The sequence below is a fragment of the Ostrinia nubilalis genome, chromosome 21 (assembly GCF_963855985.1).
Source record: "Ostrinia nubilalis chromosome 21, ilOstNubi1.1, whole genome shotgun sequence".
Classification (NCBI taxonomy): domain Eukaryota; kingdom Metazoa; phylum Arthropoda; class Insecta; order Lepidoptera; family Crambidae; genus Ostrinia; species Ostrinia nubilalis.
Genome location: NC_087108.1, coordinates 6,131,997 through 6,158,762, shown reverse-complemented (window position 1 = coordinate 6,158,762; position 26,766 = coordinate 6,131,997). Strand labels below are relative to the sequence as shown.

The following is a 26,766-nucleotide window of genomic DNA, read 5'->3' as shown; positions in this document are numbered from 1 at the left end:
CTGTTCCAAGATTCTCACACATGCGCTTTGTAAGTGCGGCATTAAAAATTAAAATTGGCATTGTTTTGGTTGGTCTTCTTATGAAAAATTAACGCTAAAACCGCTTCCATTCCAGGATGAGGGAAATACAAAGGTCTTTTGTAGAAGCAACAGTTTATCTGACAAGAATAACATTAATTAATTTGGATAAAACCTTCTCTGTATTAGGTTTCTTGTTCCTGCATTTTCAGTCGCTAATTAACAACACCTTCGTTCGCGTTACACATTATTTCAAAGTTAAAATTAGTACATTAAATTATATCGTTTCTTCAAATGATTTGACCTGGAAGTAGTCCGTCGCAAAAATAAACTAAGAATTGAATTCGGAAAACCGTATTCTTGCGTAACTCCGACTAACAAAATGATTTAATTTGGGTAAGATCAGTCGCCAGGCAAGCAAAAGGTCGTGGGTTTAATTCCCGATTGAGGGAATATTTTTTTTTAGTTAAGAAAAAGTACGTTTTTCTTTTGATAAATATTTCTTAGGTATTACTTTAGGTTACTTTATAATTCAGTAAGCCAACACACTTTTATCAGTTTTACAATTACTTATTTCAGGCACTTTCATGTTGTATAAAGAAATGATAATAATTATCTTAAAAGTTATGACGGTTAGAAATTATTTATCTACCTACAAAGTGTTTCTATTTCAGACTATACTTGTAGGCTAAGGGTCTCATATCTTGGTACATTGACAGCGTCAATCGGCGGAAGAGGTGCCACCAGGTGACGGCATCAGGAACCAGGACGATAAGGTGTTTTATGTGCTTTGATGTTATTGAAATAGGCATAAAAGTAGTTTTTATGTTGGAAAATACCAGAGAGATGTATCGGAGACATGGCATGTTTTTGTTATTGCTCTCGAAGAGGAAAGAAACACGTACAAAGTCGAAAGTCAAAAAATGTCTTTATTTAATTCTACACTGGACCGCAAAGAAAGAGTCGGTTAAAAAATCTTCAATAATATCTAAGAAAGACTAAATTAATTCAAGCTTTTTATTTCCAATGTAAAATACTTTTCTAGTATGTTTTGTTGCAAATAGGTCAGATACTTTTGAAGATAAGATGTTTTTTTCATTGCGGCTCAGTGTAGACGTGATAAAAGTATTATACTTGCAAATCTTTAATTTTTTACAGTAATTTAGTTTACCTACTCAATCTTTTACAAAATAGACAATTTATGATAAAATCTTTACCAAGAAATGGAAGTCTTCAAAGTTCTATTCAAAATCAAACACGACTAGGATCCGCCTTTGATTGGTTTCATTTTAGAAGTTAAAATCTAATTTTACAATAAATATCACTGAAAAGTGCTTAATTGTGCCTACCCTTTTCACGGATAAAATCAGGAGATCTTGAGAGCTTTAATTTTTTTTTTTTTTATTTTTTTTAACTTTAATTACATGTTAGACAATTACCTACTCAATTTAGAAGATCACTCAAATGATTTATTGTTTAAACCAAGGCTGCTCAACTCCAGGCCCGCGGGCCACGGTGTGGCCCCCAAATGTACAGTTTGAAATAAAACGCACCAAATAAAAAATCCGCCGAGCACAGTACAAACTTTAAGATCTCTCTGAAGTTAGCTGTCAAAAATGTAGGTGGCCCGTCGTTAACGACTGAATCCACCGTTTGGCCCGACTCTTCAAAAGGTTGAGCAGCCTTGGTTTAAACTAACAAGTAAGGCGAGTGAGCTTTATTTACAGTGGCTCGCTACTGTTCGTTTTTCAAGAGTTTTGACAGACATTACACTATCGTTATGTGCATGTAGACATACAAGTAAAGCTCACTTGCCTTCGTGAGTTGCAAGAACTATACCTAAATTCGTTATTCGAATTCCAATTCTAAAGCTTTAAGAATACACTTCCAGATCCGCTTTTGTTATTCCAACCGACGGAGTTACGTCAAAATTCTTTCATCTCCACTTTGGGGTGCTTTTTAAAGGACACCGCAAAGATTCCCGGCTAGTCCTGTAATTCCAGACGTCAGACGTACTTGTTGTGGGAAAGTGGGAACAAAAACGCAGACACAAAGGTGGGAAGCCGCAGCTGTCCCTTTGAGACAAGGGTCTAGCTGAACACGGATTAAAACGCTTTAATTATTGCGAAACTATTTTTGACCGCCCCAAATAACTTGGTGGGAATTTTAAACGAGCGAATTTAGTAATGGAAGGTTGGTTTTATATTTAAAATTAAACCATTTTTTTACAGTTAAATTCGACAGCACGTCATAACCTACCACTTTTGTAGTTTTAAAATTGTCGTCTTTATCTAAGCTACCTACAAAGTTATGTACCTACTAACAATAAAATTGTAGAGAGAGTAAAACAAAATGTTGTAGCTGATACAACGACCCTCATCGAACAACAACTTAAACATTTAACACAACCCATCGTGCTTAAATCGCACCAAAAACTTTAATTACACTTATTTACTCTTGTTACATCGGTACCAATTAGTACCAAATTAGTACTAACCCTTGACGGTTGAACTGCGTCAAAAACCCTTAACCCTCCGTGGTCCCGCATGTTTGAACTAGTTCGCGCGTTAGTTCCGATGTAATTTGTCGCGAAAGCTGTGTCAGTCTCCCGAGGACGGAGTTGTTGTGTCCGTTTAATTCCTTTTTCATTTTAATGAGTAGGTATGAAAACCGCTTTGACTTTGAAGGTTAAATGGCACTTTTGATGTAGGTACAGTCACCGTTAAAATGTTAAATCGTAACAATTTACATTTTAATTTCACGTATTTTAAACCGAGTTTACAATAATACGGTGACATATCAGAACCATAATAATCATTAGAAAGACCGTCAGAGAGGTGTCTAAGGGCTGATTTTTCAATGATCAGATATCTTATTATAACTGAAGAATTAACTTGTCATTTCGAGTTATTTCCCATACTGAAACTATGAAATAAACATAATCTTCAGTTAAAATTTATTAGGCAATTGAGATATCTTTAGATTAGCGCATGCTACATGGCATGACTATTATTTGTATTATGATAATCATGCTCAAATTAATTAGTTTAGTGTTGACAAGAAAAACTGTCATACTTTTAGTCAGTTTTGCTAAAAATACTATTGACTTTAAATAAAGTCAGCTGGCATACGAATTATAATCAGAGATGCAATTAATTGTCTATCTACTACCTAAATTTTATATTAAAAAATGAATCGCAAAATGTTGGTAAGCGCATAACTCATCCCCTGGACTAATTTTACCAATATTTTCTTTTTAATATTCGTTGAAGTCCAATGATAGTTTTATGGCGAGATTTGCAAAATTCATCTCCTAAGGGGGTAAAACGGGGTCCACGCGTACTAAGTCGCGGGCGGCCGCTAGTTAAAAATAAAATAAAAGCCGTGTATCAATGCAAAGTAGTAAATATTTGCTTAGTAGTCGGTAGGCGGCAACCGCCCGCCGTATATCAGCCGGCGGAAACGGGCGTCGTAGGGCGGAAGCTAGATACCCATACACAGGATACATGAGAATTTTTACTATCTTATAATACTCATACGGTACCGAGTGGATGAAAAATCGATGTGGTAAATAAGTACCTACCTACAAATAAATGAATATCGATAACACCTCGAAGTAGCAAAATAACATTAATTACAATTTCCATAAAATGTTACAGTTTTTGTAGTTGTTGTGCTGACACGTCGTTTGGAAGCACCAAATAGAGCTGACTCTATGATTTACTACTATGATACTGATTGTAACTAACGCTTCCATTGACAATGTGACTCTTTCAACTCGAAGAATCAGTGTTCGACGCCCATGAAGGTAAAATGAGTTTGCCTTCCCAATTTGTAAAATTAAATCAACCTGATTTTTCGATAATGAAATAAGATTCTGTGCCTCGTAAGCACGACTTGATTGACTTTGGGAGCTAATAAAAACGGATTATATTGTTGATATTAGTTAATTAGTCACATGCAAATACAGATAAATAAACGTCTCTGTCGATCTGTAAATTAAAACGAAGGTACAGAATTAACTGATTCCATTTCATCGCGAAATATTTTCAGACGTAATATAGTTACTCGTTTTTACGTGTATTGGAACTGAAACGGTATTATTTAAAGAACTTACTTTAATTAAGCAATGGCCAGACTGACGTTATTCCGAATTGAGCGCCATTTCATGGAAAGTTTCGTGATAAAACCTTCAAACCATTAAACTTCTACAGTAATTATCTAGAAGTGATTCATTTTCATAATTATAACAGTGTAAAGTTAATTTTATATTTTGCTGCGATTAAGTCTGATGGTTACATCGTCTCTCTATTAAAAACTTAATATAAGTATAATAAAATTAAGTTTTGATTTATTTTACTTTGCTTAAACAACCCTGACGCTTGAGCTGCGAGGTAGATCAATTCTGATCACAAAAAAATTGCGCTCTTGTGAGCGTAGTAGTAAGGTGCGATTTCGAATGCACCAGGTTCGTTGGAAATTTTGCATTATTATTATTACCGTTAAAATGTCCGCATCTGATCCTGATCAAGGGAGTGCAATTTCTGTTGCTACTATTATGTATTCTGTGGTAATATGCTGAAAATATTTAATACATACATAAGTCTTAGTATTCAGAAGTAGACCTTAAAGCACAGGCATACAGTTTTATTTCAAATGCATATGATATGACTGAGTTTACCTACTTTTTAAAATGCAAACAGGCAACTAGCTTTAGTCGAGGATTAATCCTTCAAGCTCCGCGAATCTAGACACAATAGATAATCAATTGTTATGACATTAATTAATGCCGTCTGGAACTCAATCGGTTAAAAACAAGCACAGGAGTGGATGCAGCTAGCTCATATAATAATTTATAGGGCAAAGATACAACTACAATCAATTGTTATTTTCATTTATCTTTGTTTTAGTATGTTTTTTTACTTTTGAAGAAATAATACATCCTATCCTTGTTAAGGTACGCATGCATTGGCCCGCACTGGACGCACCGCAAGCACGGCATGCAAAGGAGATCTTTGCTTTGTATGTTAACGCTGGCATTTACGCAGCACTATGTGAAATCAGTCATACAAAGCAAATTAAAGAAATTAAATATATGCGTGCGGTGCGTCTAGCGCGGGCCAATAGCCGTGTACCTTTAAAGTCGTGAAAGCATTTTTTCACAGACCATAATCTTTGTAATATTGAATATTCGTTCATCGCGCGGCTCCGAGCAAAAGTGCTTATACGGCGTTTTAAGTACTATTTTTTCGTGCCAAGTTTTAGGCGCTGGCTGTGTGTCTAGGGTATTTAACATCTTAAATCAGTTACTTTTTCGTTAGTCGCTCTTGGTTTTAGCAGTCCGTAATGTGAACCCTTCACCCTTGAAGGCTTCGAATGGCTCCACTGGCGTCTCCTCTTGCGTCGCAGTAGTTGGCCGCGAGTTTCTGATGAACCTCAGGGTGCCAATAACAAAGTCGTAGTCTGGAATACCTCTCACATATGCCTGTAATTAATAAATCATAAATTACATTTAACAAATTCAATAGTGTCCTAAAACTTTGTAGTTTTTGTCCATCTCTCTCTTATATCATTAAAGTGAAAGGGATATAAATAGATTTTAATTACAGAGAACCATGACAAAACAGTATAAATGAAGGGGGGAGACAGGTGTAAAATTTAAGGCAAAAGAATTGATGATGTTAACAGCATTGTTGTGTTCCGGAAGTTAGAGGTAAGATAGCCAGTTCCTCTGTGGTTTAGGATTCCGGGTGAAGCTCGCTTCCACCTTCGGCCTGATCGTCACTTACCATCAGGTGAGATACAGGCCAAGAGCTTCCTCGTTGTGTATAAAAAAAAAAAAAATCTCCTGGGAATCTATTAAGTTTGATTGTATGCAGAAATAGAAATGTCCTTCTTTATTGCTTTCATCTCTCTCCTTAACTGGTGTATTTCAGTGGTCTGATGTGATTCTAAACCTTAACTACCTGTCTAGAATTCGAAGGTTCCGATTCGCTCTCGCTGGTAAGCTTCTTTTTCTTCCCATCCAGCCTGTTTCCCTCCCCGCTGAAGGCCACGAAGCCACTCGGCTCGGGCATCATACCAGCAGGGTCTTCGTCCATGCCGTCCGCGCCACTCTCACCCTTTGAGACGTGACGCTCCTCTTTGTAGCCTACTGGAGGCGCGAACTCTACCTGTGGATCAGTAATGTATTTATTTAACGAGGTTACAGCATGTTACAAGTTTAAACATTGTTTTGCAATTTTAAAATTAGATAGATTAGATTTGAAGGTCTACTGCAATAATGATAGATGCTCTTTTTACTTTTTGGGATGATTGTTTAATGTTTTTGAAATTTCTGCAAAGGGAGAGCTGATTTGAAGTTATGAAAAAAAAAATAAAACCGACTCCAAAAAACCTACACTAAAACGTAGAAAAATAATTACTAATTACCTACTTATTTATTAGGACGAATTATTAATATTTATGTAGCTATACCATGATTGATACTTCTGGAGTCGGTGCCAAGATTATGAAACATGTAAAGTTTGCCTGCACCGACTCCAAAAGTATCAATCATGGTATACCTACATAAATATTAATAATTCGTCCTAATAAATAAGTAGGTAATTAGTAATTATTTTTCTACGTTTTAGTGTAGGTTTTTTGGAGTCGGTTTTTTTTTTTTTATAAAATTTTACTTATTTCTTGCTTTTTAGTTAACTAATTACTACCTTGATGTTACCACTGAAGGTAGGCAGTACACTGAGACCAAAAAAAATTGGTTCATAATCGGCGGAGATATTGCGTATAAAAAAGTTCATCCCCAATTTTCCACCCTTGGGGGTGAAATATTTTCTTCAAATTCGCATGAAACCACCCTTTTGATAATACCTATTCAACAAAAAAATAATCGTTCAAATTGGTTTATAATCGGCGGAGATATTGCGTATAAAAAAGTTCATCCCCAATTTTCCACCCTTGGGGGTTGTTTTTTTTATTATTAAATTTAAATGGGACCACCCTTGAGGTATTACCTATACGCCGAAAAAAGATTTGTTCAAATCGGTTTATAATTGGCGGAGTTATCGCGTAACAAACATAGAAAAAAAAAAAAAAAAAAAACATACGGGTCGAATTGAGAACCTCCTCCTTTTTTGAAGTCGGTTGAAAAGGTAGGAAAAAATATCTTGACATTTCAAAAGTACGATCCCATAGTGATATACCTATTAATTTTTTTTTATCCACAACGAGGAAGCTCTTGGCCTGTATCTCACCTGATGGTAAGTGACGATCAGGCCGAAGGTGGAAGCGAGCTTCACCCGGAATCCTCACGGAGGAACTGGCTATCTTACCTATAACTGCCGGAACACAATAATGCTGTTAACATTGTTGTTATGGCGACAGACTTAAGTAAAATATTATAGTCATCATCAAAATTACTGAGCACTAAATATACTTTTTGAAGTTTATTTTTCTTTTTATACTGGTGTGTACTGACCAGCGCGGGGAGTGTAGGCCATGTCCCCCATTTGAAAATAAAAATAAAAATATTTATTGCCAGATCAAGTAGACAAAAACAAAAGACAGACCTCCACACTAGGCATTGCCTGTCCTGTGTAGGAAAATTTGCCTCTGGTTAATCAATTAGAGAGGGTTGTACTTGCTCCTGTAGAGACACTATAATAACATCGTGATTATACTCTTTTAGTGAATTTTATTTACTCTGTGTAAAAGTTAATTGCTAGAGCCAAAGCACACGATGCATTGTGGCGCTGTACCGCAATGATTTCGCCGTGAGTCCGCCACACCACAGATACTTTTATACGTTGCTTTGGCTCTGCGGTGCGACGCCGCAACGCATCGTGTACTTTGGCTCTTATATGTACTGACACTCTTATCACCAAAACATAAACAAACAACCGACGTTTTTCATCAACTATTGCCATATCCAGATAACTTATTTCCTCAACCCCCAAGGAGCGGTAGACCGCCACCTCCAAAATGGAAGCCAGCTGCAGCCGGACGACAGACGGCTCTTTAATTATCCCAGAAATAACCAGATCTCATTACCATACATTTCAATTAATTATTTGCCTCAAAGGTAATTCAAATCGATAGACTAATTAGAGTTAAAGACACCATGTTGTATAGTCAAAGTTCAAATAAAATGATTAAGCTTTTTCTTAGCTTCCGTCCTATCGTTCCCTTTTGAAGGAAATTTTAAAACGTTTTCAACTGTACTAGCAAACACTGCATAATCTTATAGTAGAATCGGACTTATAGTAGAAATGGAACAAATACCACAGCCCAGGACTCGTGGACTTACCAAATTATTGGTTAACGATTGCCGAAATTTGGTTTTTAATATCCTAAATTACATACCTACTACTTACCTGAAAATTACAAGTTTGGTAGCCCAATAACTCGCTTTACTTCGCCTTTACCCTGTTCAACGAGTTTAAAATATACACGTGTACAAAGTCACAAAAATGTACAAGTAAAGCGCTTTCAAATGATACCAAACACGGCATATTTATCTTAACTTTTTTTTTACTCTGTATGTTTTGTCCGCTAGAGGATGCCACATTAGATTTTGTGAAACCCCATATAGCCTATAACCAGCGGACAATTAAGATGCTTCTAATGATATGTCATTTGTCGAATTTTATTCTGATAAGTAGTTTAGAAGTTACGAGGGAACATCTGAACATACATACATACATACCCTCCTGGGGCCCGGGAATTATTTTTGTCGAGAATTCATATGAAAACTATCCAAATAGTATTAATAATTGATATAATTATCATAAAAAATAAAATAAAAAATTTTATCTGGAAAACGGCAATTTTCTCAATGTCATATATTTACGACATCGGTTCCCAATGTCAACGACTTTTTTATTTCATGTACAGGATGTCCCGTAATAAATTGCACAAAAGTAATTCCTAGTTAAGTTTCTTGACTATCTACAACGAATTTGAATCGATTTTTGAAATATATTGAGATGCCAAAAATTTTTTTGTTATATTTTTAATTTTTTTTCTGCCTGTACTTACTTTTTTCTATGCAGTGGATGCAACTATTGATATTTTTTAAGTGCCTTTTCGTTAAAATGTAGCTAGATAGATTCTTTATCAAGTTTTATGTCATGTTTGGGCAATAACATTGCATCTCTATTTTTTTTTTAATAGTATTTCAAAATTTTATTGCATTTCATTTGGATGACTCAAATTAAAAAATCCTCGTGATAAAAAATGCATCACACCAATGTGTAATTAACATTAAATGATGTAGATAAGGTCAATAGTAATAAATAAAAAAAAAACAATTTGATTAAGTGCCTTATGAAATTATTTTAATTTCATAAAAAAAATTCAAAGTGACTTGAGGTGTTGATAATACTTCTGGGCCGACTTTACCAGTAAAATCGATTTTTGAGTGTTCTAATATGTTATATTCGCATATATTTACCTAAACAAATAAGAAAATTATATCAGATTGTATGCTATTTAATAGAAAATGTATAATGTCATACAGGTATTACACTGGGCTCTGTCAGTTTACACTAGTAATTGGGACCTCATGTAATACCTGTATGACATTCAGATTTCACCATGGTTTTCGTAGTTTTCATACGTATTTCCACAATCAGTGATACTCAGATAATAAAACAGTTCAAATCCCAAAACGAATATTAACAAAGGCTTATAGAAATCGTTTATATTTTAGTAAAAATTTCATTATTACTAACCACTTGTTCCCGGTCGCGGCGCCGTCGCTAGTTCAATTAAAGATAAAAAATATAAATGTCACTTCACTAGCCAATCACAGCTAAGAATGATGGACAAATGCACCATCTAACTAACTAACGTAAAAGTTCTGGTAAATTTCAACAGATAGCGTTGATTTATATTTTTTTGTTTTATGTAATAAATATATGACGCCAGGCCCCAGGAGGATACATACATAGCCTGTCAAAATCATAACCCTCCTTTTGCTTTGCCGTAATCGGGTAAAAAGTATGCATTTTCCATCTAATTAGCGGTCCCTATTCGTTCATTTGTCTGTGCCCGACGAAAGGGAAAGGTTTAATAGGCGAAATTTTAATTTACAGCCAGGATTGTTATTACAAATTTTTAACAGCCGTTTGTTTTTATGTGTTTTAGGTAACTTCTGTAATTCGTGAACTAAACAAATAAAAGGTTCTGCTGCTTAATTGGAATGGAATAGTCCTTGGGGAGTTGACGCTTGTTTTTGTTGTAACGCGATACTGAGTGGCATTTTGAGACCGGTTTTAAATAGGTATTATGAATAGATAGAGTTTAGGGACACGTTCTAGGTAGGTTGTATTTGTATTGTCTTATATTTTGTTCGTTCGGTCGCATACTTGACAAGTTTTTACGTTTACCTATCAGATAAAAAATTATTCGTTCGTTCATTCGTTCGTTTCAGCCAAATGACGTCCACAGCTGGACAAAGGCCTCCTCCAAGGTTTTCCACAATGAACGGTCCTGCGCTGCCCGCATCCAGGCTCTTCCCGCGATCTTCACCAGATCGTCGGTCCACCTAGTAGGAGGCCTGCCCACGCTACGTCTTCCAGCCCGTTAAAATAGTAGTACATGATAATAAAGGTAGTTGAGACCGAGGAGAGTTGTAACAGAGCAGATTTCTCTCCGCCTATAACAGTTAGCGAGATGACAATTTCACGCAAACTGTGGAGTGTCGAAAGAACAACGGATCTGCCAAGTTGCTAACTCAATAAACAGTCTTAGGATTAGAGAAATTGACTTTGTTACAACCCACCTCTGTTACAGCTCTCCTCAGTATCCTCTACCTACTGTCTGTCTACTTATACAACTATACAATGAAGGCCGTTAAAACTATTGCAAAAGTTTAAAAAAATACGCTCTGATTTTCTTGAATTGTTCCTCAACCACTTATAACGCTAATCTTTTCCAACACCCTGTATCCTATTAAAGTCCGGCCTTAAAAGCATTGCCAATATTCTCCAAGTCCAACACCCAAACAGCACGAGCAACAAAAGGCGCCAAATCACGGCTAATACGGCCATGGCGGCCGCGCAGAATCGCCGCCATTTTTTATTGTCGCCAGATATTTATTTACGTCGGAGTCGCTCTCCATCAGCTGTGGACTGTTTACTCGGCTCCTGTCACAGATTATTGAAAGAAAGAAAGATTTTTTTTTATTTAAGTAGTCCAAAATCATTAGACTACAACTTATCAGTATAAGTACATAGTTTGTTTAATTGGAACCAAAATGGCAGCCACTCAGCATGTATAATGCTCTAGGTTAGGACCTAGAGAATAACGCTGGTATTCTGTAAACCGTATAAACGCAAATAAATCCTATACATAACGACGATTTGAAAACTCTATAACAAAAAGTGACTCACTTAAAACTCAAGAAATCAAAATAAATTCAAATGTTAAAAGGACTTAAATTATTAGTGAAGAATGTTACGAGTAATTTTAATTACTATCAGAAATCTTTATAACGCGGTGTAAAAAACCAAAAGTGAACACTCCTATTGGTTAAAAAAAATTTTTGATCATTCTGTCGTTTCATCATTAAATTAATTCTTTTTTTATTCACGTCATCACACGCTCTTATTAGCTATCATTAAATTGGTGTAGCTAGGTAATTAAAGTACTCATAGTCCTTATTATTCATTTTTCACCTTATCCATGTCTCATTCTACACAATTAACAGTTTTATCCTTATTTCTGTGACATAGACCGAGGAAAGTCTAAACACCGAACCGCACCGTAGATCGGCGCAAACGGACGTTTGAAAACGGGTTCATTTTAATGTGTCACTAAAAGAATTTGTACCTGCGAATCATTCTCGATCCTGTTCCCTTGTTATAAGAGACAAATTCCCTAGCAACATTTCGGGAATTCCAGTAAAATAATTCCAATCTGTTCCAACAAACAGCATCTAACTTGATTCCAGGGTGTTTTGTTTCGAGAATAGGAACTTGTTTTTCCGTCAGTTCCCGCTGAAGCGACAAATATTCGGTGTAATTCCATTTTAAGTGATTATATTCTTGGGAATATTTAATGTAGTCTGGGTTCGGCACATGACTTTGATTTCGTAGGTTTCATTTGGTCACTGACATTGTTATGAGGTCTCACAGTGCGTGTACACGAACCAATCACAGAGCTCTATTCAACGCCGTGCGTTCGATTTGCTGCTTCACTTAAGCAAGCATCGTTTTTGAATACGGGAATTTGAATCTCTTTAACATTGTTTAAAAACTAAGCTATATTACAGAACTATAGATATGTTACGTTCATAGAAATTACGATTTTAATCCGTGCCGAGCTATTCCAAATTGCACACATTGACAAATGTAAACTGATAAGTGAAACAAAACATACGAAATAGCACGCAAATGAAAGAGATAGCTATAGTTTTAACGATTCTGCACTAACTAATCTATGTCCGCAGCGCACGCATCCTTATCGCTCTAACGTCAAAACAAGATCGCTTTCTCTTTCTTAACTTGAACATGGCGCATGGCGTCTTGATTGTTTGCATAAATAATTGAAAATATAAATACTAAATAATTTTGCATAATCACATGTGGTAAGAGATCCCTTGTATTTTGTTTACTTTAGAGTCATAATTGGTACACTTTCGAAACACACACGATGGCATTTTTTATTTATTTTGGTAAGAACACGAACTTACGGTGTGGTACGCACGCGATTGCGCACGACGCAGGCCACACGAAGACTAAACACAAGACGTCCCAATTGGGACGTATTTGAGTATTCACAGCGCGAGCGCTTATAACATATCTGCTTTTGTTTTTATATAATATCATTGGCTATATACTTATCCTTCTACTAATAATGACTCTATCTTACGTAAGTAGTATTACGGTCCTAAAAACTAACGCCCGTATTCACAAACATAACTATGAGATCTCACAATGCGCGTGGACGCACAGGGTGACACACGATTTTCATATGGAGTTTGAAAGACTTTTTGCGTTTGTTAAAGTTAATGTAAGATGGTGCAACCCAGCCTTATGTTAAGTCAGCACTCAATTCCACTTTACCAAGAAGTTTGTTTTCAATCAACTGATAGATTGGTCCACTCGATTTTAATAACATTTGCATGCTGGTCAGGCAATTTCGTAAGTCCATTAGCATGGTCTAATTACTCAAGTAATGGATGAATTTAATCCCAAAAGACGAAGTAATGCATTATGGATGGAAGATTAATGCCCGTACAAACAAACATTACTATGAGGTCTCACAGTGCGCGTAGAACGAACCAATCACAGAGCTCTATTCAAAGCTGTGCGTTCGATTTTCTCCTTCACATAAGCAAGCATCGTTTGTGAATACAGGCGTTATTATAGCAACTTATTTTGACGCCTACTACTCTTAAGGCCTATTCAGACCTAAGCGGTATTCGCTACCGTCTGCGGCAGAGAAAACGCTCTAGCCGCGATATTTGATACTAAATACCTGAGCGAAACCCGCGCGGTATGTACCTCTACCCACAGCGGCAGCGAATATCGCTCAGGTTTGAATAGGCCTTAAGAAAGAACATTTTTTTCTTAATAACATACAACTTTTCAGTCACAAGTCCATACAACATTGTAGGTAACGTTACTCGGTATAAAATGCCAAATACAAAATTTCTAGGTTCAATCTCTCCTGAGACAGCCAACTTTTTCAAGTGAAAAATAATTACAGAAATATAATCTATTCCATACAAATAAAAATTTCAATAATAAGATTTTTTTCCAAGAATCTTTTCCAATTTTTCTTAAATAACACCTTCAAACGCTAAGATCAAATACTGAGTTTATTTTTATTCTATTCTCGTGCGCTTAGCAATTTAGTGATTATTGTTTTTTTAAGGATTTTATTCTTAATACAGTACAATTTTACGAAAATGTAAGGCCGCGATGACTTCGCACTACACTAAGGCTGGGTTGCACCATCTTACTTTAACTTTGACAAACGTCAAATATCTGTCAAAATCTATACAAAAAACGCCGGTATCGTTACAGTTACGGTCAAAGTTAGGTGGTGCAACTCCTATGAAGCCGAAGAGCCAAAGCACACGATGCGTTGCGGCGACGGTGTGACGACGGATTCGCTAAGTTGTACTTGTACTTATCTATTTTTTTATTGTAAGCTGATAATGTATTACACATTAAAGTAACATAATTATAAAATATTTTATTCCTTTACTAGCGGCCGCCCGCGACTTCGTACGCGTGGATCCCGTTTTACCCCCTTAGGGGTGTAGTTTCGTGAAATCCTTTCTTAGCGGATGCCTACTTCATAACATCTACCTGCATGCCAAATTTTAGCCCGATCCGTCCAGTGGTAGATCACTATGTCAGTCAGTCAGTCAGTCAGTCACCTTTGAGTTTATTTAGATTAAACTTACATAATAATAAAATTATTTATTCGTTTAAATGCGACAGAGGTTCAATAGGTATTTTTTGCAAGTGTCCTCTGTTTTATTGCGTCTTAGCCTTTCCTCATCGCTGATTAATTTCCTCAATTGCTTTATTGCTATTGCACATATATTCCATATAAAAAGAAACCTTGAATTCCAGTTTAGCACTAATGAAATAAAAAACAAAATTCGTGTTACTATTTTTAATTAACATTATATTCACAACCGTTTTGAATTGAAATTATATTCTAGGTTTCGTACTTCTGTATCTAACAAGTTTGTTGGTATTAAATAATAATTAATTTACATTTATTATTGCATATCAATTATTTAAGCGATCACAACTAAAGAAATTTAGCTAAATTGATCTACTTAGATTATATTATGATTAGCTTATTTTACATCTTATGTCATTCGTAATTTGCACTAACAGTATTTTTAATTTAAAATTAAATTTAAAAAAATAGTAATACGTTATTAAAAAACCTACTTATTGTACTCGATGTCGATCATAAGCGTAGTTTACGTATCGTAGATAGGTAAGAGCCAAAACACACGATGCGTTGCGGCGACGGTGCGACGCCTTAGCGGTGTCGCTGCGTCGTCTTACATAGAAATATCTGTGGCGGGCACACGAGCGGTGCGGCGCCACGTCGCACGTTACGGCGAAATCTTTGCGGTGCGACGCCGCAACGTATCGTATGCTTTGGCTCTAAGGCTGAGTTACACCACCGAACTTTAAAACTAACGAAAGCCGGTGATTTTTGTATGGAGTCTGATAGATTGACGTTTATTAAAGTTAAAGTAAGATGGTGCAACCCAGCCTTAGTTTATTTTAATTGTGTAGCTTATGTGCCCGTATTTTATAATTGTATTTAACTAAGAACAGTAAGTCTGTTGTCCAATTTGGGAGTAATGGGTGAGACTTCTTTGACGTAACTTTCAAACAGCTTCGCGTCGACTCCAAGGTTGACCAAGTTACGCGTGTTGTTTAGGAACATCTGAAAAATTAAAATAATTGAATTGAATGTATCTTAAGCTACTAAAACTTAAAAGTAAAATAAAAGGCCTATCACACATTACAAAAACCGAAAAATAATGGGACATTGTAAAGGCTCCTTCAGAACAATTGACGATTTGCAAGTATTTTATTAATCCAAAAAAATACATACAAAGAAAAGTATGTAAGTACCTAATTTCAATATAGTACCTCTAGAATCCTTGAACGCTTTTTAGGGTTCCGTAGCCCTGACAAGGAACCCTTATTTTGATATACTATATTGTATGAAGTATAGTAACACTTATTAAATAATTACTAAACTTACATTGAAACCGTTGCCTCCCATCACTATGAAATGCATAGTGGTGACTTGGTAGTACTTGTCCTCCTTCAAGGGAACAAACTCCTGACCCTCTTTGACTAGCACTGGCCCCACGGATTTGTCTGTAGTGTTCAATGTCACTTGCATACCTTAAAATAGATAAATAAAATAAATTATCAACACAAATAATCGTAGTAGCAAAATAGCTCATAGAGCTGCTGTATAGCTAAAAGTTCACGGATCGTAAGACGTAGTGTGAGCAGGCCTCCCACTAGTTGGACCGACGATCTGGAAGGTCGCGGGAAGCATCTGGATACGGGCAGCGCAGGATCGTAGTGGAAATCCTTGGGGAGGCCTTTGTCCAGCAGTGAACGTCACTTGGCTAAAACGATACCATACAATACAAAATGTAGTATACCTACCTTGTTGACTTTCACAAAGTATTTATTGTATTAGTTCATCTTAAAGTATGAAGCACACTTATCAACCTAGAAACGGATCGTAACCGCATCAACTCGAGGCGGTCAGTATTCTTTGTATGAAACTCCGTATTGCGGTTGACATCGCGGCGTAAGGCAAACGGTGTTGGATCCCTTTACGGGTTGATAAGTGTGCTATGACCTTTATCTCTTTGAATAGATGAGACTCAGACTGGATTAAAATCATATTTTTACCGCATTATTAATTCCTTCAGGAATTTACTACTGTGTTATAATACACCCATTAGGCCGTCTGTAAAGTTTTCAATTTTATTCCCAGCGGCTATTCTATGTCACGTTTCGGTTAATTTTTAATTTGCATTTAGGTTACTCGCTAAGAATTTTTGGAGATCCGTGAGTGAATTTTCAGTTCCATTTGTAAATTTAAGAGAAATTTTCCTAAATGTGTAGAGTCAGTTAGGCTCTCCTAAGGAGACCACTTAAAGAGTTTAGAGTGTATAAGGGACTGCGCACATTATCGGGACATCACGGAAGATATTTTTAGGTTACTGCTTCGATATTCCTAAGCATACTGTGGCATGCTATCATTGCAATTTCAACTGTAGCGTAAAAACTTTAAAGGTACATTATTATTTGTCGCCTAAAAATTCCTTACCGTGTTGTCCCGATAGTATGTATAGTCTAATACACGTTTTCACCAATAATCCCTAATTTTTAAGTGACCCCTTTGAAAACAAAGTTCCTGATATGTACTTAAAAATTAGAGATCGTTGGTAAAAACGAGCATAAGTCTTACAGTGGAATTCATAACGATAAATAAGATCACTTGTCTTTAGACACAAAGAAGGAGAGAGGGCGCTGCTCTCACTGCAACAATAGCTCCGTGTATTTATTGCAATAAAAAATATAAATACGAATTATTTCGCAGTGAAAGTGCACAAATATGAAGCTAATACCACAATAATTGAGTGATAGTGTTATCTCAGCGATCTATCAACGGACAATAGACTTTGATAACAAATACAAGTGCAGTGACTTTAACAACAAAAAACTTTGGTGAAGTGAAATTCTAAGCTTCTGTGAATTGACTTGCGATTCCTATACGCTAAAAGTGATAATAGTGACTCTCTAAATAAACTACCATAACAAATCGTTCCATTTTAAAGGATTTTTGTGTTTGGTTCCCGTTAAATTTCAAACTACCAACGAAAATAAATAAAATCCGAACGACTAGCGACATCTAGTGAAGAGCCCACGTACTACCATATCAAACAACGACGAAATTAGCACTATACACGCAACCGCAACATTCACCGAAACTTCAACAGAACATTACGTAATTCACCACTCTGTCAAAAGATGGCGCCTCTAGTATGTTCCGGGTGTCGTCAACAAATAACAAACAGGCTATTCTTGAAATGTTCACTTTGCACTGAACCATATGACATTGATTGTGCAAATGTATCAGAAAAAAGGTTCTATAACACCATGTCTGCAGAGCATAAGGCTAAATGGAAATGTCAGGGGTGCATTTGTAAGATGCCTAAGACCAATAACATCAACACACCCGCTAGACCTGGATCACCTAAAAATTAGGGTCAAGGAGGCAACAGTGACTCGGTCGGCTACAGTGGCTCAGTCATGTTTCGACCTGAAGGCATAGGAATATATATTTGTCTCTTTTACCGATTCAAAGGTCTTGGTACCCGAACACGTTTAAACCAGTTTGCTCGCCGGTCAAGTGCCGTGCGGAAGGGTGAGGGAATGTTTTTTGTTTTCGCGCCCACTAAATTACATTCTAAGGTGAGTTTCGATTGTTTTCATATCTTTGTTTGTTGCTATAGGTAATAGCCGTTATATTTATCGGATAGTAGGTCTTGTATCAATTGTCTTTAATCCGAATTTTGACTAATTTGTTTTACATCTTGGTTTTTTTGATCAAATATTTACAAAATGGCGTAGAAGTACACAGTGACTCAATTTTAATACTTTATACGAATTCAATATTTTTATAACTTTAAATCGAATTTTGTTTTTATTTACAGAATGCCACGGAAAAAAACCGACAGAAAAATAGGGAAGAAATAAATAACGAAGAGATTGAGATGACTTAAGATCTTATAGGTAGCAATAAAAGTACTAAGAGTCGTGTTGAATTGTTGATTATAATAAGAATAGCTTGTGCAGTTTTGTTATTATTTCTAATAAAAAACTACGTGGAATGGGCATTTTCTTTTCATATAAATACTGCCGTACCACGTTAATACTGTGTACCACGGTAGTGAGTCAGTGTGTACACCTAGTAGTCCACAGTGGCTCAATTATCATTTTTTTGTTTTAGGTTCCTACTTTGACATAAGTAGTAAATAATGTAGAATCATGAGTGCTCAGTTACAGTTCAATAGTGTATCTAAAATGTGAGCAAATTTTAGGCCAATATTAAAGCGATATCTATTTTTATTAAGCTTCGAAAAAAAAGTGAGTCACTGTTGCCTCCCTGACCCTACTCACTTCAAGAAACCCAATCTACTGACCACAATGTTACATTAAGAAGAAAAGTAAACAGGACTGATGTTAGCTGCACCGAACTCAACACCTCAAACTTCGACCACGACTTAACAGTTGATGACATTGCCTGTAATACGCTCCAAAGCCAGTCAGCCACTACATCTCAACCTGCAACAATAGAACAGATAGGCCAATTGTTAGATGCTAAACTAGACAGCATTAGATCTTCTATACTTTTGGATATCAAAAATACCATTCAAACAGAAGTTAATAATGCAATAAAAACATACAACCTGGACGTAGACACACATATAAACACACTATCTGCGGAGCAAAAAGAAACTGAGAAAAATATTCAGATAATTAACAAAAAAATAGAAAATATTCAACAACAGTTGTACGACTTCAACAACTCAAAAAGGATAATACTTTTCGGATTAAAAGAAGGACAACGTGAAACTAAATACGATCTCTACAACCAAGTATCCCAAGTTCTATCTGACACCATGGAAGTCAATATACATCCATACATAGAAGAAGTTAAACGTATCGGAAAATCTGGAACTAACCGACCTGTAGCTATAGAACTACTGAGCAAACGAATGGTAAAATACATTATAGAAAATAAAAGGAATTTGAAAAACACTGGATTAGCGGTAGATATGTACTTGGAAGGTAACCAGTTACAAGAACGTAATGCTCTTAGAAGACAATTACAGGCGGCTAGAAAAGAAGGCAAACACGCAGTAATCAAAAACAACAAATTGTATATAAACGGAAAAGAATCCATCGTAGCTCAGCAACAAAGTGTGAAAAATGGAAGCATCGCAGATCCACTGAAACATGAAGATTCCCTACAACTACACGACTCGACAGTCCATGAACATCTGGAAAATACAACTGGAAGTAAAGCTTCGGATAGCAGACAGCAGACATTTCGCCAATAATGCATCTATTGTATTTCAAAATATACAAAGCATAGGAAATAAGTTAGACCTCCTAGAACATTTATTAGTATCTGAATCGAATATCGATATTCTTTTGCTATCAGAAATTTGGAAAAATAAAAACTTCTGTGACTACATTGATATACCAAACTATAAAATGGCGTCAATCTTTTGTAGAAAAAACTATGTAGGTGGAGGAGTTTGTGCTCTAGTTAAAGATACAATAGACTTCATAGAACGCAAAGATATAGTAAATTTATCTATAGAATATGTAATAGAATTTTGTTCCATAGAAATACCAAAACTCAACATTGTTTTAATAGGATTATATAGAGCCGATCGCCATATAGATATATTTTATAAACAAATGAACCAACTACTAATTAAACTAAGATCTAAAGACAAAAATAAAAATATAATCTTGGGAGGAGATTTTAATATAAATGTTAAAGAAAACTCTAAACAATCACGAGAATTTCTTAATTACATGAGATCTTTTAACCTACTCCAAATAGTAAAAGAACCTACAAGAGTGACTAACAAATCTGCGACTTGCATCGATCTGATTTTCACTAACTACGCACAGTTGATTAAAACGGTCAATGTAAATGACTACGGACTATCTGATCATAAAGCTACTTGTATACAACTAAACTCACTAAACTTGCACGCTCAAAAAGTCCTATACCACATACGAAAGAGATTATTTACAAAAAAACAAATAGACTTATTTCAAAATTCATTAAAAGATATAAACTGGGAAAATATAATAAATAAAAATCAAAACATAAACCAAAATTACAACTCATTTCTTAAGGTAATAACAGATAATTTAAATAAATTCATCCCAATAACTAAAATAAAAATAAAAATGAATACTACTAAAACCTGGCTAACAACTGGTTTAAAAAAATCCTGCAAGCATAAGCGTATCCTTAAAACGATTATAAATGAAACAAAAAGCGATGTTATTAAAGAGCATTACAAATTGTTCAGCAAAATCTTGAAACGTAGTATAAAAATATCAAAAAGATTGCAATACATAAAACAAATGGATACCTCGGATAATAAAATAAAAACTATGTGGAATATTATTAACACTAAAACCGGTAAAACAAAAGTAAAACACCATAAAAACATCGAACTTACAATTGAAAATAAGAAAATAAAGTGCCCAACCGAAATATCACAGACCTTCAATGATTACTTTGCTTCGACAAGCGAAACACCCCGGGATAACAGCAATAGAAACATTATTAATAATAATCAGACCGTAATTAACTCTCCAACTTGTTCAATGTACCTGAGCCCTGTAAATAAAAACGAAATTCTTGCCATAATAAAACAACTAAAAAATAAATACAGCTCTGGATTAGACGATGTGCCTCCTATCCTCCTTAAAAAATGTGCTATCGAACTATGTACCCCTCTTACATTATTAGTAAACCAAAGCTTTCAAGATGGGCGTTTTCCGGATCTGCTCAAAATAGCATTGATAAAGCCATTACATAAGAAAGACGACCCAAACGACCCCTCCAATTACAGGCCAATAGCACTATTACCCACCTTCTCGAAAATCTTTGAAAAAGCTATGTGTGTAAGACTTTACTCCTTTTTAGAAAAATACAACATTCTAGATGACAGTCAAAACGGCTTTAGAAAATCCAGATCTACTACCCTTGCAGTATTCAAATACACTCAAACAGCCCTTCAACTCATTAATGACAAAAAACATTCTATAGGTCTTCTGCTCGATATGAGCAAGGCATATGATCGAGTACCGTATGACCGTCTACTCCAGAAACTAAATGGCTCGGGCATACGCGGCCCAGCATACAGCTGGTTTAAATCATATTTACACAACCGAAAACAAATTGTTCAGATCGATTATTACAATAGAGAAACCAATGAGCTAGAAAAAGTACAGTCAGCGGTGAAACACCTAAATGGATCTATCCCTCAAGGAAGCGTGTTGGGCTGCGTACTTTTTCTTCTGTACATTAACGACCTCCCGAAATGCTTAAACAAAGAATTAACACTACCGGTACTGTTCGCAGACGATATATCAATACTTATTAAATCTGATGATAAAACCATCCATGAAACCCTAATTAACGATACATTAAAAAACGTAATTGCATGGCTTGAAAACCACAATCTCAGAATAAACTTAAAAAAAACTAAAATAATGGAATATCGATCTTATAATAAATCACCATTAAACATATCTATCAAATACCACAATGAAAAAATAGAAACCGTAGACACGTTAAACCTACTAGGAATAAATATTGACAGTCACTTAAATTGGAAATCTCACATAGAGAAAATTCAAACCAAGCTATCTCGTTTTACTTATGCCCTTTTCCAAATTAACCAAAGTACCAATATGAAGACAGCCCTTTCAGCTTATTACGCGTATGCTTTCTCATGGCTCAAATATGGCATAATCCTATGGGGGAATAGCGTCAATGTTAATGATCTGTTCTTACAACAAAAGAAATGTATACGAATTATGGCCCAAATTAAAAATACCCAAAGTTGCAGACCATTTTTTAAAAAATTTAATATCCTCACGCTCACATCGATATATATTCTGGAAATATGCACATTCGTCTTTAAAAATATGCACTTCTTCTTAAAGAGGAAAGACACTCATAATTTAAACACCCGACATAAAGATAAACTCTTTCTGCCACAATCTAGAATTAAAAAACTTAACTGCCCACTATTTATGTCAGTAAAAATTTATAATAAAATACCTATAGAGATAAAAAACCAAACTAAATTCAAAATTTTCAAGAACCAATTAAAAAAATATTTAATTACCAACTGCTTTTATACATTAGATGAATTCTTTAATAGTAAACAAACTCTTTTAAGATAAGGCATCTCATAATGTAAGTTGCTAGACCTAAGTTTAGACTAGTCCTCTCTCACCACTAATATTGCAATACCCATTAACGGGTTATTAAGTTATAAGCTCATTGTTTAGATTAAGACCCAATTGTAAACACTTAATATGCAATAAAAAATTTGAATTTGAATTTGAAAGCTAAACAAAATAAAATAAAATAAAAAATAAAGCTCAACACAACCCGATCAAGCTTACTGCGCATCTCACTGGAATGAGACTCTCCCTCACACTCACCCGTACATTCGCCTTGTCCGTACCAGAACGTCGATGACGTCACGGCTGCCAGGTGCGCAATTAACTCGACCGGGTAGGACTAAAATTTACCTGATATTTGAGGCATCCATGGACCCGACCAAGGGTCAGTCCCCCAACTGCTTGTCAAACACTTTTGAAGAAACTCCACAATGTATTTCCCTTGCAACTCCATCGTCCAGAATTTGTTTGTAAACGGCAACATATTCATTATGCCACCTCTTGTTATATCTGGAAAATAAAATTATTTTTACAGTTGTATACTGATAACGTAAATAAATGTAACCTGTTTTGAGACAAATAAATTAAATACTTTCTATCGAATATAATTAGGGCATCATTTACCTCCTTTGGAAATGGATCCGCGCAGCATATTGCGTTGAATAAAAGCCACGTGAGGTAGTGTTGAGTTTACACTCTCCATTGCCTGAAATTAGAAATAATTAGTTGAATGCCGCGTTCGGACGCAGTATCAATTAGAGCGTTTGGCGTTTTTAAGTGTGTGGGGCAGCTTCTATAAAGCGCCGATCCTTAAAGTAGGAACCCGATCGCATGGCGTAGGTGACCACCTATGCGCTGGACCGACCAAGTCAAATCGGTAGTGGGAGACGGCGTATGTGACTGCACCAGACAACCTCCCAACAGAGAAGGCGGGAGATCGTGCGGAGAGTTGTATGCGCCTCTATAATCCGGTCGCCGAGCACGTAGAATTTCGTCCAATGACCCCAAGCTAACCATTCTTATCGCTCGCGTGTAATTATAATTGCTGTTGCGACTGTGCGACGAGCGGCCGCGAGCTATAAGGATGGTTAGCTTGGGGTCATTGGACGAAATTCTACGTGCTCGGAAACCGGGCTTTACAACCGATGTGAACAACGCCTTAACCACGACCGCTCTGCCAAGAGCGAAACGATTAGAAAGAAGAAAAGTACCATGTGTGTTGTGTGACTTACCTTAGCCCTCATGCCGTCAGCCACCAAATCTCCAAGGGCACATTCGCGGCTGCCACAGGGCGTATCCCACAGCAGATCTGTTGCGGTGCCTAATACTTCATTGACTATGCGATCTAGGCTCTCTTTGTATGGCTTCAGAAGACCTTTGATTTCTTGATCTGAAAGAACATGAAATTACTTATGGGCAGCACGTATACAGGGTGTCATAGATCGTTTCATTCACGAAAACGCGCCCCACCATTCTTCCGCTAATATTTGAGTGTTATCGGTACACGCTAAATTATCCATGAGTGCGCGTGTGCACGTTAAACGCACACTACAATAATGACGCTCGGATTGCTCAGATCAAACTCCCCGCACCCCGCTCTTCCCTCGACCAAGTAGGGCGCATCTTCTTGGATGAAACGATCTATAGTTAGGAATTGGTATATCAAGCCATAGAGTAACTTGTATATGTTACGGTTAATGTGATAAATTGAAAATTATTAATAATAACCGGTTATTATGAATAATTACCGACAGTCGCGGTAAAAGTGATAAATTAATCACATTTAACAGTGATTATTTGATAATTCAACCTTAGTACTCACAAATTTCATAAAAGAGAACAAAATCTTGTGTACGTGCTCATGCAAAGCCAAACTTTTGAACGTTTTGATATCATATATTAATATAATTTGGCATAATGAGTTTGGAATGTTTCTTGCATAATATTACTTTTCCATGATGCCTATAACATAATGTTTTGATTTAAAGTGAAAAATAGGTTAAGGTGCGGCGGGGGTGGCCCTTGGGCCGTGGCCCTTGGGCCACCCCTAAGCCGCCTATTTAGTTTTATACACACATAAATGACCTCATATTAATCACATTTACCAAATCATGCGGTAATTATTCATAATAACCGGCTATTGTACATAATTTTCACATTTATCACTTTGACCGTAACATATATATTATCAAGCCGACTACACTAGCCTATGATAACATAAGGTAATTCATGTTAATAGTATAATAGTGAAGTCAGAAATTTGATATCAATTAGTAGGAAATAAATAATACCTTCTGGAATAGACCTGTTCAAAAACACTGGGGAAGCTTCAAAAGACTGCAGGTTTCCTTTTCGATCAAAGTACGTTGTTAAATTCCCTAAGTATTTGCTAAATGCGGAAGCTGTCACCACCACGACCTGAAAGAAAAATATATTTTAATACAACACTGCGAAAAGAGCGGTGCCTCCATCGTAAATGAGAAGAATATGAAAAAAATCGAAACTAACTTTCTACGAACGATAATAGATTCACACTAAAAGAACACAAATAGGTAAAGTTTGGTGTCTCTAAAGTAAGTCTTAAGTACTTCTTAAGTAAAGTGTCGAGTTGAAAACTTAAGAGCTGATAGAAAATACTTTGGAAAATTACTATGTATAGAGCAACCGTTTGACAGCTTCTTTAATAATGCATTTTAGAGTGTTTTACTGAAACTTTAAATAAAAATTGATTCTTAAGAACGCAACAACTAAAAGGTTGCATAGACTGGACAAAAAACCTTTAAATACTCGTAAATTACCAACAACTTTGTTGCATTGTCCAAAAGAGCAACTTAAAAAAAACGAACGGATTGGAAGACGTAGCGTGGGCCTCCCCACTAGATGTACCGACGATCTGATGAAATCGCTGGATGTACCTGGATACGGGTAGCATAGGATCGTTATCGTAATCCTTGAGGGAGGCCTTTGTCCAACAGTGGACGTAATTTGGCTGAAACGAACGATACTCACTTTATGTCCTGGCAGGTTGTCAGCCTCAACCAATTCAGGGTATGTCCCAGACACCACCTCCTTACTGGGAGAGGTACCATTCCACAACAAGCTATGGCTGTGACCACCAACTATTATGTCAATGTTCTCTCCCACCTCCTTCGCCATTTTTCTGTGAACACACAAGTTTTATAAAGATATTTAAATAAATAAATCATAAGATGCTGAAATGTAGACGAAATGTCGTCTCTTTTTCTTTCGAGTGGACTATATATATATCGTCAGTTGCAGGTTCACTTGGGGTAACTGACAAAATACGGTTTTTGAGTTAAATATACAGTTTTTCTTAGTTTTTTCTGCTCTTTCGAATGGTATACGTAAAAAAATTCTAGCTTTAAAAAAATTACAATTACACGGACATTTTCAGGTGTGAACTTTTCAGATTTCCTTCACAATTTTGGTGTAACTAACATTGTAATAATTTTACCAGGTTGAATTGGTGTATCTGTAATAATGTAAAAATTTTGCTACAAAACTTTGCAATTACACTGATTTGCTAAGGTTTATAACATGAAATAAAATAGGAATTTAGAAAGTTTTAAGGCATATTACATTATTATTATACCAGCAGTATCAGTTATAGAAGTTAAAGTTAGCTCAACAAAAAAAATAATTGAAATTGAGCAACTATCCAGCCAACTAGGCGTCACTGCGCGTTGCTAACATTAACCTGTTGTTACTCTGTTACTTTTACTGTTGTAGTACTCATGACCTTAATTCAACATTGCCTAAAAGAGGTGGGAAATTAAATCCATTTTGTTTTCAGTTTAAGTTGCCCCGTAGAGATAAATACGGTATTGGTAAGTCAAAGCTTAAAAAAATATTGAAATTACTTAGTTTCACAGTAATACTTTAGTTATTTCAATATTTCTGTCTTAAAAAAATTAAATACACATATTTTCTTGATTTTCATGGCTTTTTTAACATTTTTTAATGAATAAAATAAAAGTTACTTCTAATAAAATTTAAATTTTTTTAAAGAAAACGACAAAATGTTATTTTTTTCATGAATTCTCTTATTTTTTAATACTTTTACATAAATTATACAGCAACTAAGTAAACAAAACCCGGCAAATACATCAAATTATTTAAATTTGGGCAGTACTTACACCAATTTGACCTATGTTTTTTCCAAAAGTATGGTGTAAAATTAGTGTAA

At 35.7% G+C, this 26,766-nt stretch overlaps 2 protein-coding genes across 2 annotated transcripts in view; both read right to left on the bottom strand.

The window, feature by feature from the left end:
- Window positions 1-4,594: 4,594 nt before the first annotated feature.
- On the bottom strand, window positions 4,595-7,861 carry LOC135082390 (ubiquitin recognition factor in ER-associated degradation protein 1-like). The gene is made up of 4 exons (XM_063977186.1): window positions 7,826-7,861; window positions 5,985-6,191; window positions 4,835-5,503; window positions 4,595-4,748 (listed from the first exon to the last, which is right to left on the bottom strand). Exons 1-3 carry the CDS (start codon window positions 7,859-7,861, stop codon window positions 5,336-5,338), a joined length of 411 nt encoding a protein of 136 aa, XP_063833256.1. The 3' UTR covers window positions 4,595-4,748; window positions 4,835-5,335.
- Window positions 7,862-14,648: 6,787 nt separating this feature from the next.
- The window catches only part of LOC135082203 (apyrase-like), a 28,628-nt gene continuing 16,510 nt past the window's right edge, over window positions 14,649-26,766 (bottom strand). The window contains exons 5-11 of the mRNA XM_063976971.1: window positions 25,569-25,719; window positions 24,851-24,977; window positions 23,792-23,949; window positions 23,184-23,265; window positions 22,911-23,069; window positions 15,778-15,923; window positions 14,649-15,453 (exon numbers count right to left, since the gene is read on the bottom strand). Coding sequence (XP_063833041.1) covers window positions 15,328-15,453; window positions 15,778-15,923; window positions 22,911-23,069; window positions 23,184-23,265; window positions 23,792-23,949; window positions 24,851-24,977; window positions 25,569-25,719 — 949 coding nt within the window. The 3' untranslated portion in view covers window positions 14,649-15,327. The remainder of the gene's footprint in view (window positions 15,454-15,777; window positions 15,924-22,910; window positions 23,070-23,183; window positions 23,266-23,791; window positions 23,950-24,850; window positions 24,978-25,568; window positions 25,720-26,766) is intronic.